The 13,710-nt window shown below is 41.7% G+C and overlaps 1 protein-coding gene across 2 annotated transcripts; it reads left to right on the top strand.

The window, feature by feature from the left end:
• The first annotated feature begins 7,415 nt into the window (after positions 1-7,415).
• On the top strand, positions 7,416-7,796 carry LOC105520418 (keratin-associated protein 12-2-like). Of its 2 annotated transcripts, none has more exons than XM_011954145.1 (2): positions 7,416-7,508; positions 7,599-7,796. In XM_011954145.1, exons 1-2 carry the CDS (start codon positions 7,416-7,418, stop codon positions 7,794-7,796), a joined length of 291 nt encoding a protein of 96 aa, XP_011809535.1. The 2 variants fall into 2 exon arrangements, with proteins under 2 accessions (XP_011809535.1, XP_011809534.1); XM_011954144.1 differs by having other exon boundaries at positions 7,416-7,670; positions 7,719-7,796.
• The last annotated feature ends 5,914 nt before the right edge of the window (positions 7,797-13,710 follow it).

The following is a 13,710-nucleotide window of genomic DNA, read 5'->3' as shown; positions in this document are numbered from 1 at the left end:
ACCTCTTGGGCTCAGGTGATCCTCCCACCTCAGCCCTGAGTATCTGCGACTACAGGCATGTGCCACCATAACTAGCTAATTTTTGTATTTTTTATAGAGTTGGGCATTTGCCATGTTGCCAAGGCTGGTCTCAAACTCTTGGGCTCAAATGATCTACCTGTCTTGGCCTCCCAAAGTGCTAGGATTACAGGCGTGAGTCACTGTGCCCAGCCAGATGCTCTTTTGTATTTCCATGGTATCAGTTGTAATGTCTCCTTTTTCATTTCCGATTTTGTGTATTGGGGTCTTCTTTCTTTTTCGCTTGGTTAGCCTAGCTAGCTGTTTATTGATTTTGTGTATCTTTTTAAAAGACCAACTTTTTGTTTTGTTAATTCTATTTTTTAAAAGTCTATTTTGTTTAGCTATATTCTTTATTGTCTCTTTCCTTCTACTAATTTTAGATTTGGTTTGTTCTTGCTTTTCTAGTTCCTTGAGGTGCATCATTAGATCGTTTATTTGAAATCTTTCTACTTATTTTTTGAGATGGAGTCTTACTGTGTTGCTCAGACTGGCCTTAAATTCCTGGGTTCAAGTGATCCTCTCACCTCAACCTCCCTAGTAGCTGGGACTATAGGCACCACCACATCTACCTTTTTGATGTAGGCATTTATTACTACTAACATCCCTCTTAGCACTGTTTTTGTTGCAGCCTATAGGTTTTGATATGCTGTGTTTCCCTTTTTTTTTTGGAGAAATTTTTTGATTACCTTATTAATGTTTTCATTAACCCAATAGTCATTTAGGAGCATGTCGTTCAGTTTCCACGTATTTGTATAGTTTCCAAAGCTCTTCTTGCTACTGATAGCCAGTTTTAATTATTGTGGTCTGTGAAGATACTTGATATGATTTTGATTTTTTAAAGTTAGTTGAGACTTGTTTTGTGGTCAAACATAGGGTCTGTCCTGGATAATGTTCCATGTGCTTATGAGAAGAATGTGTATTCTGCAGCTGTCGGATGAAATGTTCTTTAAATGCCTATTAGGTCCATTTGTTTTAAAGTTCAGTTTAAATCCAATTTTTTGTTGTTGTTGTTGATTTTCTGTTTGGATGATATGTCTACTGGTGAGAGTGGGGTGTTGAAGTCCTCAACTGTTATTCTGTTGGAGTCTATCTCCTCCTTTAGATCTAATAATATTTGCTTGTATATCTGGCTCTTTTGGTGTTGGGGGCATATAGATTTAGAATTGTAATATTCTCTTAAGAATTTCCTATGTGGCCATTCCAGTGGTGATGAATACCCTCAGCTTTTGATTGTCCACGAAAGACTTTATTTCTGTTTATTTATGAAGGATAATTTTGCTAAGTATAGTATCCTTGGCTATCAGTTTCTTTCAGCACTTTGAATATATCATCCTATTCTCTCCTGACCTGTAAGGTTTCTGCTGAGAGATCCACTGTTAGTCTGATGGGGGTTGCCTTATATATGACTAGTTGCTTTCTTCTTTCTATTTTTAGAATTCTCTCCTTGTCTTTGACTTTTGACAGTTTGACTATAATGTGCCATGGAAAAGAACTTTTTGAGTTGTATCTATCTGGGAATCTGTGTTAGTACGTTTTTGCATTGCTATAAAGAACTACCTGAGACTGGGTAATTTATAAAGAAAAGAGGATTAATTGGCTCATGGTTCTGCAGGCTGTACAGGAAGCGTGGTTTGGGAAGCCTCACGAAACTTATAATTATGGCAAAAGGTAAATGGGAAGCCGGAATGTCCTACATGGCTGGAGCAGGAAGAAGAGAGAAAATGGGGGGCGGGGGGGGGTGTTACACATTTTTAAACAACCAGGTCTCATGAGAATTCACTATCATGAGAACTGCAAGGGGGAAATCTGCCCCCATGATCCAATCACCTCCCCCTCAGCCCCTTCTCTAACACTGAGGATAACAATTCAACATGAGATTTTGGCGGAGATAGAAATCCAAACCATATCAGGATCTCTGAGCTTTCTGCATCTGATTGTTTAAATCTCTTACTAGACGAGGGAAATTTTCTCCTATCACTTTGCTAAATAGGTTTTCTATGTCTTTGGGCTGGGCTTCTCTTTGTTTTCTGGAACATCCAGTATTAGAATATTTGCTCACTTTATAGTTTTCCATATGTCAGACAGGCTTTGTTTATTCTTCTTTTTTTCTTTTTGGCTGAGTTGTTTAAAAAGACCAGTCTTCAACTTCTGAAATTTTTTCTTCTGCATGATCTGGTGTATTGTTGAAGCTCTCAAATGGACTTTTTATTTCATTTATTGAATTATTCATTTCCAGGATTTCTGTTTGATTCTTCGGTTATGATGTCTATCTCTTTGGTTATTCTCATTCATATCCTGAATTGTTTTTCGGTTCATTTGTATTGTTTATCTGTGTTCTCTTATATCTCACAGAATGTCTTTAATATTATTTTGAATTCTTTTCCTGCTAATTCATACATTTCTTTTTCATTTGAATCTTTTGCACAATTCTTGTGTCCCTTTGGAGGTGTGACATTTCCCTGTTTTTTCACATTTCTTGAGTCTTTATGTTGATATCTGCACATCTGACATAACAGTCACGTCTTCCAATTTTGGGGACTGGCTTTTTTATAAGAAGACTTTTTCCTGAAGATATGTCTATGGTGGTGGCTGGGTGGGATACTTTAGCTGTTATTCTGGGTGCATGCAGTAGTTTAGTCTCTGCTTGGCTATGAACAGCATCAGTAGTGTCTGTGATTTCCTCAGCGACTTGGCTGTGATTGTCAGTGGAGGCTGTGGTGAGGTTTTTCTGGGGTCAGAAACACCAGGTTAGCCAGATCTCAGGCCCCAGTGGTGGCAGCAGTGGGCCAAATGTGCCTGTCCTTAGGCCCCTGAGTAGCATATGCTGGCACTGGTGTTACCATGTCCAGGCAGGCTGATTCTTGGGCCTCTAGACAGCTTGCTTGTGTGCTAGCAGTGGCAGCAGTGGGATGGATGCATGGATGGGTCCTTGGGCCACTGGGCAGTGTGTCTGACAGGGATGATGGTAGTAGTAATGGTGGGACAGCCTTTGGGCTCTCAGAAAGCACTTACTGATGTTAGCGGTGGTTGTGACAGGCTGGGCAAGCCAGTTCCCAAGCTCCCAGGTGGCACATGCAAGTGGGCACTGGTGGTAGTGGCAGGCTGGGTGGGCCCATCCCCAGGTCCCTGGGAGGAGTGCATAGATGGCCGGCATTGGTAGACTGGGTGGGGGGGATCACCAGGCCCCCAGATGGTATGCTTGGGCACTGGGGGTGCAGTGCCAGGCCACACAGTATGCATGGACACAGGCTATGGTGGAATAGTGTGGGGTAATTTATGATGGTGGGTGTGGAAAGCCTGTACTCAGGGTACATGCAAGTGCATGGTAACCCCTGCCTTATTGATGTGCCCAGCTGGTATTGCACTCCTGCAGCCCTCCTCGGTTGGTGGGGGTTGTGGGACTCAGCCGGGCTGAAGGGATGTGGAGATACAGGATCTGTTGGGACCCAGGGCAGGATGCAGACTTTTAGCGGCTGGGCTCTCAAAATGGCACCATGCTACAGCTGGCTGCTCAGGACGTGGTGGGTGTGTGGGACCCAGCGTGGGCTCTTTCTCTGGAGCAATGCCATTATGTGGCATCCTGGCAAATCCCTCTGCAAGTCTCAGGGCCTGTGAAGAATAAGAGGCTCTCCCATGGCTAGGGTTTCAGGTCCATGCTGAGTCCATGGTGGAAATGTAGACAGCTGGGAATCTCTCATTTACCATTTCCCTGCACTGGGGAGTCTCTGTGAGCTCTCGACTGATTCCAGCTGGGCCAGCGGCCTCCCTTCCCTCTCCTTCTGTGCCTCAGATATTTCCTGTCACTTCTCTGCTGAATTCCAGTGTCTCTCTTAGATGTCCCATTCAAAATGTTGTTACCTACTCACTCTTTTGGGTTCTTCTTTGTAGAAGAGGCAAGTGTCAGGTGCCTCTACTCAGCCATCTTGAGCCTGCCCACCTTTTATTGATCAATTATTAATGCTTATAACAACCCCCCCAACCTATGAACCATGAACCCACTACCTGACAGAAACTAGAACATCATCAATAATTTACCATGAACTTCTTGGGGCAGCCACTATTGGGATTGTGTGCCCCTTATTCTGTTACTTTCTAGAAAAAATAGAGTTGAGTCATATCTCTTTGTATTCCTGAAATGTGTGTTTTCTAATTTAGTGGTTTTGAGTGATATTAAAAGGGAATTATTCGGAGTAATTTTCTGAGACTTATGTCTCCTACTCTGTATAGAGTTGCCAAGGGTCCTCTGCATTTCTCACGGGTGTATTCTGTATCCAGCGTGGCTCCTTCCTGGGATTCTGCTGTTTCTACTTCAGGTTAAATGCTCTCCAGTAGATGGGCAGGCCTGTTGTTCCCAGGAGTCTGCTCTTACAGATAGTGCTGATAAAAACATTTGCAAACCCATCCCACAATCTGTTTGTTAGTGTTCTGGGGGTAGGACTTCTCGGGGTGGGACTACTAGGGCAAAGGGCACCCGGCTTTTCATCCCAACAAGGTGCGCCACGTCCTGCAGGTGATCCATAAGCCGAGGAGGAGGATGGTGGTAATACTGGGACGGCTGTTTCCAGTAGCAATGGAGTGTGCCGGAACCTGATGTCATGGTCTCAGGTTTTCAACCTGGCAGCCTCAGTCCAGGCTCCAGGCTCCTTAGTCTATACTGCAGGCAAACAGCTAACCTCTCTTTAACTGAAAGTACAGCCCTCCAAACCCTCACCCTTGCCCCCTTGTTGCTGAGGGGCAGAGGAGGCTCTGTGTTTGTAGCTTTGTGTTTTAGGGGAGAATGCCCAGTGCTTTATTTTTTTTTTTAATTTATTTTTATTTATTTATTTATTTATTTTGAGATGGAGTCCTGCTCTGTCTCAGGCTGGAGTGTAGTGGTGCAATCTCGCCTTACTGCAAACTCCGCCTCCCAGGTTCCAGTGATTCTTCTGCCTCAGCCTCCCGAGTAGCTGGGACTACAGGCGCGTGCCGCCACACCCAGCTAATTTTTGTATTTTTAGTAGAGACAGGGTTTCACCATGTTAGCCAGGATGGTCTCCATCTCTTGACCTCATGATCCACCTGCCTTGGCCTCCCAAAGTGCTGGGATTATAGGCATGAGCCACCTGAGTTTGATATTACATATATGTGAGGCTGTTTAATGATGTCTCACAAGCTCTTTTCATTTTTCTTAATTCTTTTTCTTCCTCTCCTTCATTTTGGATAATTTCTATTGATGTGCCTTCAAGATCATGAACTCTTCTTCAATCTCATTCTACTTTTATGTCTATCATGTGGATTTTAAAATATCAGCTATTGTACTTTTTAGTTCTAGCATTCCCATTTAAAAAATAGTTTCGATTACTGAGATTCTCTATCTTTGATCCTGTTTGAGTTAATTTTGTATATGTTGTGAGGTAAGGGTAAAAAATAATCTTTTGTGTGTGGATATCCTGTTTTCCCATTGCCATTTGTTAAAAAGTCTGTCCTTCCCTCATTGAAGGGTCTTGACAGCCTTGTCAAAAATTATTTGACCGTAGTTGTGAGTTTATTTCTGGGCTCTCTATGCTATTCCATTAGTCTATATATTGGTCTTTATGCCAGTACCACAGTTTCGATTACTGTAGTGTTGTAGTAAGTTTTGAAATCAGAAAGTGTGACTCCTCCAGCTCTGTTCTTTTTTTACAATGGATCTGGCTATTTAGGGTCCCTTGAGATGCCACATAAATTTTAGGATGGGTTTTTCTATTTCTGCAATAAACATCCTTGGGATTTTGACAGGGATTCCATTGAATCTGTTGATTACTTTGGTTAGTATGTACATATTAACAATATTAATTTCCAATTCATGAACGTGGAATGTGTTTCCATTTATTTATGTTGCCTTTAATTTCTTTCAACAATGTTTTGTAGTTTTTGTTACACAATTATTTTACTTCTTTGGTTAACTCTTGAGTATTTTATTCTTTTTAATGTATTGTAAATGGAATTGTTATTGTACTTTCCTTTTGAGATTATGCTTGTTAGTTTATGGAAATAGAACTGATTTTTGTGTTTTGCTTTTGTATCCTGCTACTTTGCTGAATTCATTTATTACTTCTTACAGTTTTTTTGTGGAATATTTAGAGTTTTCTACCTATGAAAATCGTATCACAGAGTTAACTTTACTTCTTGCTTTCCAATTTGGATGCTTTTTGTTTCTTTCTTTTACAAAAATTTGCCTAGTTGTTCTTAGTAAAATTTCCAGTACTATGCTGGCTTTGTTCCCAATATTAGAGAAGAAGCTTTCAGTCTTTCACCATTGGGTATGAGGCTTGCTGTGGGTCTTTTATGTATGGCTTGTACTGTGTTGAGGTAGTTTTCTTCTATTCTTGGTTTGTTGATTATTGTCATCATGAAAACATCTTGAATTTTGTGAAATGCCTTTTCTACATCAATTGAGATGATCACGTGACTTTTTCCTTCATTCTGTTATCATGGTGCGAAGTTCCAAGTGATCTGGTGTTGACATCTGTAGGCTCAGAGATTCTACTGTCTATGCAGTATGGGGTGCACATGGCTTTCTGCTGAACATGCCCAGAAGTCATTCTGGCCCTTGGAAGCTTCTATATTCAGCTCACATATATCCTGCTGTGGCTGTCCATGGGACACTTCACTGGCCTCACATGCTTCCCTGGGAACACGTGTGGACCAGCATGATTTCCTTAGAGCTGTGTCTCCATGCATGAGGGCCAGTGGTGTTGTCTCATCTTGGTTCTTAACTAGGAGGATTTCTCAAGACAAAGATCCACGGTCACCATTCACAAGAAGTTCTCTGTGACCCACACCCTTTGTCCCCATTCATCTATGAACAAGTGATTTCCATGTTGTTTCTCCATCTGCTAGCTCTCTCATCCAGCTCTAAGCTCTCAGGACATCCACAGATCAGCTGGACACACTCTATTCTATCTCACATTGACTATAGAGCCTTCCTGAGTCATGGGAGGAGTGTAAACTTCTGTCATTTAAGGACCATCATCACACAGAGAGGAAAATCTGGAGATCTGAGTTTTTGGAATCTCACAAAAGTAACTCAGGTGAAATTTTAAAGAACAAAGAAGAATCCAGATGAAGACAGTAAAACATTCTGGCAGGTTTCCAAGCATACCAAGAGCTCGGAGAAGGTGCAATTAGTCATGAAACTGAGGGCCAAACAAAACCCAGAGACACCTACAACAGAAAATTAAGCTCCAGGAGACAGCACTGAGGAAGAAAAACAAGGAAGACAGGCGTGCTTCTGTGTTGTGGGGATGCCTGGGTCCAGGTATAAAGGCTGCCCAGGGAGGCCATCCCCAGACATCGCTGCCTTCTGCCTCGACCTTATCCAACCACACACCACCATGTGCCATACCAGCTGCTCCTCAGGCTGCCAGCCAGCCTGCTGCGTGTCCAGTCCCTGCCAGCCAACCTGTTGCGTGCCCAGCTCCTGCCAGGCATCCTGCTGCGTGCCTGTGGGCTGCCAGTCCTCCGTGTGTGTGCCCGTGAGCTTCAAGCCAGCCGTGTGTGTGCCTGTGAGCTGCCAGTCTTCCATGTGCATGCCTGTGAGCTGCAGGCCCGTTGTGTATGCGGCCCCCTCCTGCCAGTCTTCCCTGTGCGTGCCTGTGAGCTGCAGGCCCGTTGTTTATGCGGCTCTCTCCTGCCAGTCCTCCGGGTGCTGCCAGCCCTCCTACACCAGCGTCCTCTGCAGACCCATCTCCTGTGGCATCCCTTCCTGCTGCTGACCACGAACCTCCAGACCTGCTGCTCCCAGTGCAGATGAGGCCACACCTGTACACTCCCCAGATGAGTCCTCAGTTGGTCTTCTGCACATGGAGCAGGTGAAAAGCATGCTCAGTGAACCCTGTGAATTCTGGATCGAGAATATGACAGAATGATCTGGAGCCCTTGCTGACCTTGCCCATCCCCCCAGGGAAGTCCGGGGTCCCAGAGTCATTCTCTGACTCCATGAGAGCCAAATAAACCAGCTTTCCCTATGCAGCTCTGTGTTTCTGGTCTTTCTTTTTTATTTCCATACTCCCCGCTGTCTATGCTGCTGATTACATAGAATTTGCTGCTAAACCCTCTTCAGTGATCCCTTCACACAGTCCTCATCAGAAGGTGGTGTCCCGGGTGGAGGGCGCAGCTAAAGATGCCCATGTGGTCTCGCCCAAGACTCCTGGGGCCCAGGTGCAGTGGCCACAGCAGTGACTTACCCTCCTGTGGTGGAGTGAGTGGTCTTCCCCTCTGGCTGTCCACTCCTGCTGCAGGCCAGCAAGCCCCACTCCTGCTCCAGGCCAGCAAGCCCTCCACTGATGGCCAAAGCCTCAGAGCACTGAGGATCGGGTTTTCCCATGTAGTTGGTGGACATCCTGTTTCCCAGGTCGGGGAGGATCTCAGGTTTACAGAACTGGATTAGTTCTGCAGCACACACTCCCATCACTGGTCCACAGAGGCTCAGTTCTTATTGATTGACCGATGACCAATTACTGAGAATCCTAATATAATAAACCCCCATGAACCCACTGCCTGACATAGAAATGAGAACATCATCAATAATTGACCATGAACTTCTTGGGGCAGCCACTGTTGGGATTGTGTGCTCCTTATTCTGTTACTTTCTAGAAAAAATAGTTGAGTCATATCTCTGTGTATTCCTGAAATGTGTGTTTTCTAATTTAGTAATTTCTGATGATATGAAAAAGGAATTATTCTGAATGTAATCTGGAGCTTGCTTTTTCCAGTCTGTGTTGTGCTGGTGGCATTCTTCTGCATTTCCCCTCTCTGGGCTTCATTCTTCTTCTGGGGGGCTCTGCTGTGGCTGTCTCAGGTTAAACGTTCCCCAGTAGATGGGCCAGCCCTCTTGCCCCAGGAGTCTGCTATTCCAGATAGTATAGCCCAGAGCTGTCCCCGAAGGGCATTCTCACTACTGGCTATCTTAGATTCCAAGCTTTTTATTTGCCTTGGTGGCAGGTGTTGAGTTTAGAGTTGAAAAGCTGGTTTCATCATCTTTTAGGCAAGGTGATCAGGGACCTATTGTGTTGTTTAAATTGGGGGGCTTTGGATAAAACTGAGCAAGAAATGGAACCAATCAATCCAGACATATAAATGCTTGCAGCTGAACACATTCAAACCCATGAACATGTGCAATGTGTGCACTATACAACATGCACACACTTATGCACACATGTAAGCACTCTGGTACCCCACGCTGGGAGTTGGAGGTGAAACTGGAAATCAGAGCATGAGAGGAGGGAGGGCTGGTGACCAAAAAATGCTTCTAGAGGGAAGCATGGATGAGGCCTGGCTCAGCCCCCGCCCTCCAGAGCTGTGGGGTCCTCAGGGCCACTTGGAGCCCACGTTCTGTGCTGCTAGTGCTCCACATGGGGCATGTGTTAGTGAGTCCAGATTTTTGCGTGGACATATTTGTTTCTCTCTCTTGGGTGAACGTCTAGGAGTGGAATAGCTGGGTCATATGCTAAGTGTTTTTTTGCCAACACTGGCCTGTCCTGATAAATGCAGCTTTATAGTAGGTCTTGAAATCAGCTAGTGTGAGTTCTCCAATTTTGTTCTTCTTTTAAGAAGTTGTTTAGGCTACTCTAGTTTCTTTGTCTTTCCATATAGATATTTGAAGAAGCTTATCAATATCTGCAGAGTTTGTGTTGAGATTTTGATTGGGAGTGTATTGAAACTATAGATTAGTTTGCGGGAGAGTTGACATATCCAGCAATCCATAACGTGGTCTATTTATTTAGGTTTTCTCTGATTTTTCTCATCAATATTTTGTAGTTTTCAATGTATACATTTTATTTCCCCATAATTTACCCGTAAGTATTTTATAATGTTTAATGTTATTATGGTGCTATTTTTAAGTTTCAATTTCTGATTGTTCATTGCTAGTATATTAAATTGATTTTCATATATTGGCATTTTTTCTTTGACCTTGTTAAATTCACTTACTAGTTCTTGTAGCTTTATTGTAGAATTTTGGGGATTTTCTAGGTAGACAATAATGTAATATGCTAATAGAGACTGTGTTATTTCTTCCTTTCCAGCCTGAATGCTTTTTACTTCACTGTTTGGGAAGTCCAGTATGGTAATAAACAGCAGAGGCAAAAGTGAATGTTCTTGCTTTATTCTTGATTTTAAGAGAAAACATACAGTCTTTCACCGTTAAGTAGGATATTAGCTATAGGTTTTTCACAGATGCTCTTTAAAAGAAGTTGCTTTTAATTTCTAGTTTGCTAACAGTTTTTATTCTGAATCGATGTTGAATTTTATCCAAAGCCATTTCTAAATCTATTGAGATAATAATATGGTGCTTCCTCTTTAGTCTGTTGATATGGTGAATTACATAAGTTGATTTTTTAACACTGAACCAACCTTGCATTCTTGGGATAAATCCCACATGATCACGACCTTTTATCTCTTTTACGTATTTCTGGATTGAATTTGCTAGTATTTCATTGATAATTTTTGCGTCTATATCCATAAGAGATATTATTAGTAGTATATAGTTTTCTTGTAATACTTTTGTTCAAATTTGATGTCAAGATTATGCTGGCCCTATACATTTAATTGGGAATGATTCTTTTCCTCTATTTTCTGGAAAAGTTCATGTAGAATTGGTTATATTTCTTCTTTAAATGTTTGGTAGAATTTTCCAGGAAGTCATTTGCTCCTAGTTTTGTTGGTTGAAAGGTTTTAACTGAAAATTCAACTTCTTTAATAGATATGATACTATTCAGGCTACCTACTTCTCTGGAATAAGCTTTCACACTTAAAAAAAAAAGTGCCAATTTTATGTACATTATTAAATTTAGTGGTATGAAGTTGTTTACATCGTTCCTCTATCATGCTTTTAATAACTGTAAGATTTATAATGATGTTTCTTTTTCACTCCTAATATTGCTATTTTGTGTCTCTTCTTTCTTTTTATTATAATTTTCCTGACCAGTCTGGCTAGATGCTTATTCATTTCATTGTTCTTTTCAAAGAAGCAGCTTTTGGTTTCATTGAAATTTTTTTCCATTTTCTACTTCATTATTTTTTTGCAGATTTTTAATTATTTATTTTGCTAATTTTGAGTTTAATTTGCTTTCTTTTCTTTAAAGTGCAGACTTAGATAACTGATTTCAGGACTTTCTTCTTTGTGAATATAAGCACTTACTGATATAATTTTATCCCTCTAAACACTATTTTAGCCATGTTCCGTGTATTTTGACATGTTTTCTTTTAATTTGTATTTAATTCAAAATATTTTCTAATTTCTCTTGTGATTCTTCTTTGAACCATGGGTTATTTAGAAGTGTGTTGGTTAGTTTACAGTTCTGCAGGGTGTTTCTAGTTATCATTTTGTTGTTAATGTCTGATTTAATTTCTCTGTGGTCAGAGAACATACATTGTATTAGTTCAACTTTTTTTATATGGGTCGAAGTTTATTTTACAGCCAGAATATAATCTTTTTGGTGAATGTTTCATGTGTTTGAAAGGAATGTGTATCTGTTATTATTGGGTGGAGTGTCCTATAAGTATCCATTAGGTCAAGTTGATTGACGGTGTTGTCCAGGCCTTCTGTATCCTTCCTGATTTTCTGTCTACTTGTTCTCTTGAAGCTGAAGTCCAGTGACCAATCTGATTTATCTGTTTCTCCTTTCCCTTCTCAGTTTTTTTGTTGCGTGTGTTTTGAAAGTTGGCTGTTTGGTGCTTACACATTTAGAATTGTTATGTTTCCATGGTGAATTGGTGCTTTATCATTATGTAGTATTCCTTTATTATTAAATAATTCCTTTATCATTATACCAATATTCCTGGTAATATTTCTTTTGTGAAGTTGACTTTGATATTAATATAACCATTCCAATTTTATTTGATTAATGTTTGTGTGGTATATTTTTCCATCTGCTTACTTTTAACCTATCTATGTTTTTATATTTAATGTGAGAATATAAATTAATAATTTATATTCTGGTAGATAGAATAGAGTTGGATCCTGAATTATTTAATCTAATTAAAAATCTCTGTTTTTTGGTTTTGGTGTTTAGATGATTTGCATTTAATTTAATTTAATTTTTGTTCTACTTAATGTAAAATATCACTTTGCTAATTGTATTCTATTTGTTCCATCTGTCCCTTTTTATCTTCGTCCTCTTTCTATGCCACTTTTTGGTTTAGCATTCTTAGTTATTCCGTTTTATATCTACTTTTTGTATACATCTTGATATAGTTTGGATTTGTGTCCCTGCCCAAATCTCATGTTGGATTGTAATCTCCATTGTTGGAGGTGGGATCTGGTGGGAGGCGATTGGATCATGGGCGTGGATTTCTCATGAATGGTTAAGCAGCATCCTCTGGGTGCTGTCCTTGAGACAGTGAGTGAGTCCTTGGGAGACCGCGTTGTGTAAAGGCGTGTGGCCCCTCCCCTGTCTTTTTCTCTTACTCCTGCTCTGGCCACCTGATGTGCCTACTCCCCCTTCACCTTCCACCATGCTTGTAAGTTTCCTCACAATTCTGCCTCCCCAGAAGCTGAGCAGATGCCAGTATTATGCTTCCTGTACAGCTTGCAGAACTGTGAGCCAATTAAACCTCCTTTCTTTATAAATTATTCAGTCTCAGGTATTTCCTTATAGCAAGGTGATAATAGCCTAATACGTCTTTTCAAACTTATTTGGCCTAAGATTTACAATATAAACCTTTACTGTAATAAAGTATACCTCCGGGTAATATGATGCCACGTCATCTGTAAGTGGCAGGACTTTACGGCAGCGTACCTCCATGTCCTCTTTTATATTCCTTGTGCTATTGTTGCCATGTTTTACTTTTACTTATGTTAAAAATCCCACAATGCATTGTCACTATTGTTGCTCTGGACAGTCAATTAGTTACAATGCTTTTTATATTTATCTTCTTTTTTTTTTTTTGAGATGGAGTCTCGCTTTGTCGCCCAGGCTGGAGTGCGGTGGCCAGATCTCGGCTCACTGCAAGCTCCATCTCCCAGGTTCACGCCATTCTCCTACTTCAGCCTCCTGAGTAGCTGGGACTACAGGCGTCGCCACCTCGCCCGGCTAGTTTTTTTGTATTTTTTAGTAGAGACGGGGTTTCACCGTGTTAGCCAGGACGGTCTCGATCTCCTGACCTCGTGATCCGCCCGCCTCGGCCTCCCAAAGTGCTGGGATTACAGGCTTGAGCCACCGCGCCCGGCCTTATCTTCTTTTAAAATAATTTCTAGAGCTCTTCTTTTCTTTCTCTCTCCTTTTTTCCCCCTAAGACAGAGTCTTGCTCTGTCTCCCAGGCTGGAGTGCAGTGGTGCAATCTTGGCTCACTGCAACCTCCGCCTCCTGGGTTCAAGCAGTTCTCCTGCCTTAGCCTCCCAAGTAGCTGGAATTACAAGAGCACACCACCTAGCCTGGCTAATTTTTGTATTTTTAGTAGAGATGGGGTTTCACCATGTTGGCCAGGCTGGCCTCAAACTCTTGATCTCAGGTGGTCCACCCACCTCGGCCTCCCAAAGTGCTGGGATTACAGGCGTGAACCACCGCACCCAGCCAAGAGCTCTTCTTTTCTTTGTGTGAATCCAAGTTTCTATCTGCTCTCATATTCCTTGGCTCGAAGAAAATTTTGAAGAATTTCTTATAGTGCATGTGTGCTGTTAATGAAGTC

The sequence above is a fragment of the Colobus angolensis genome, unplaced genomic scaffold, assembly GCF_000951035.1.
Source record: "Colobus angolensis palliatus isolate OR3802 unplaced genomic scaffold, Cang.pa_1.0 Scaffold38, whole genome shotgun sequence".
In the NCBI taxonomy this organism is placed as follows: domain Eukaryota; kingdom Metazoa; phylum Chordata; class Mammalia; order Primates; family Cercopithecidae; genus Colobus; species Colobus angolensis.
Note: the sequence above shows the minus strand (reverse complement) of the source record. Positions and strands in the feature narration are given on the sequence as shown.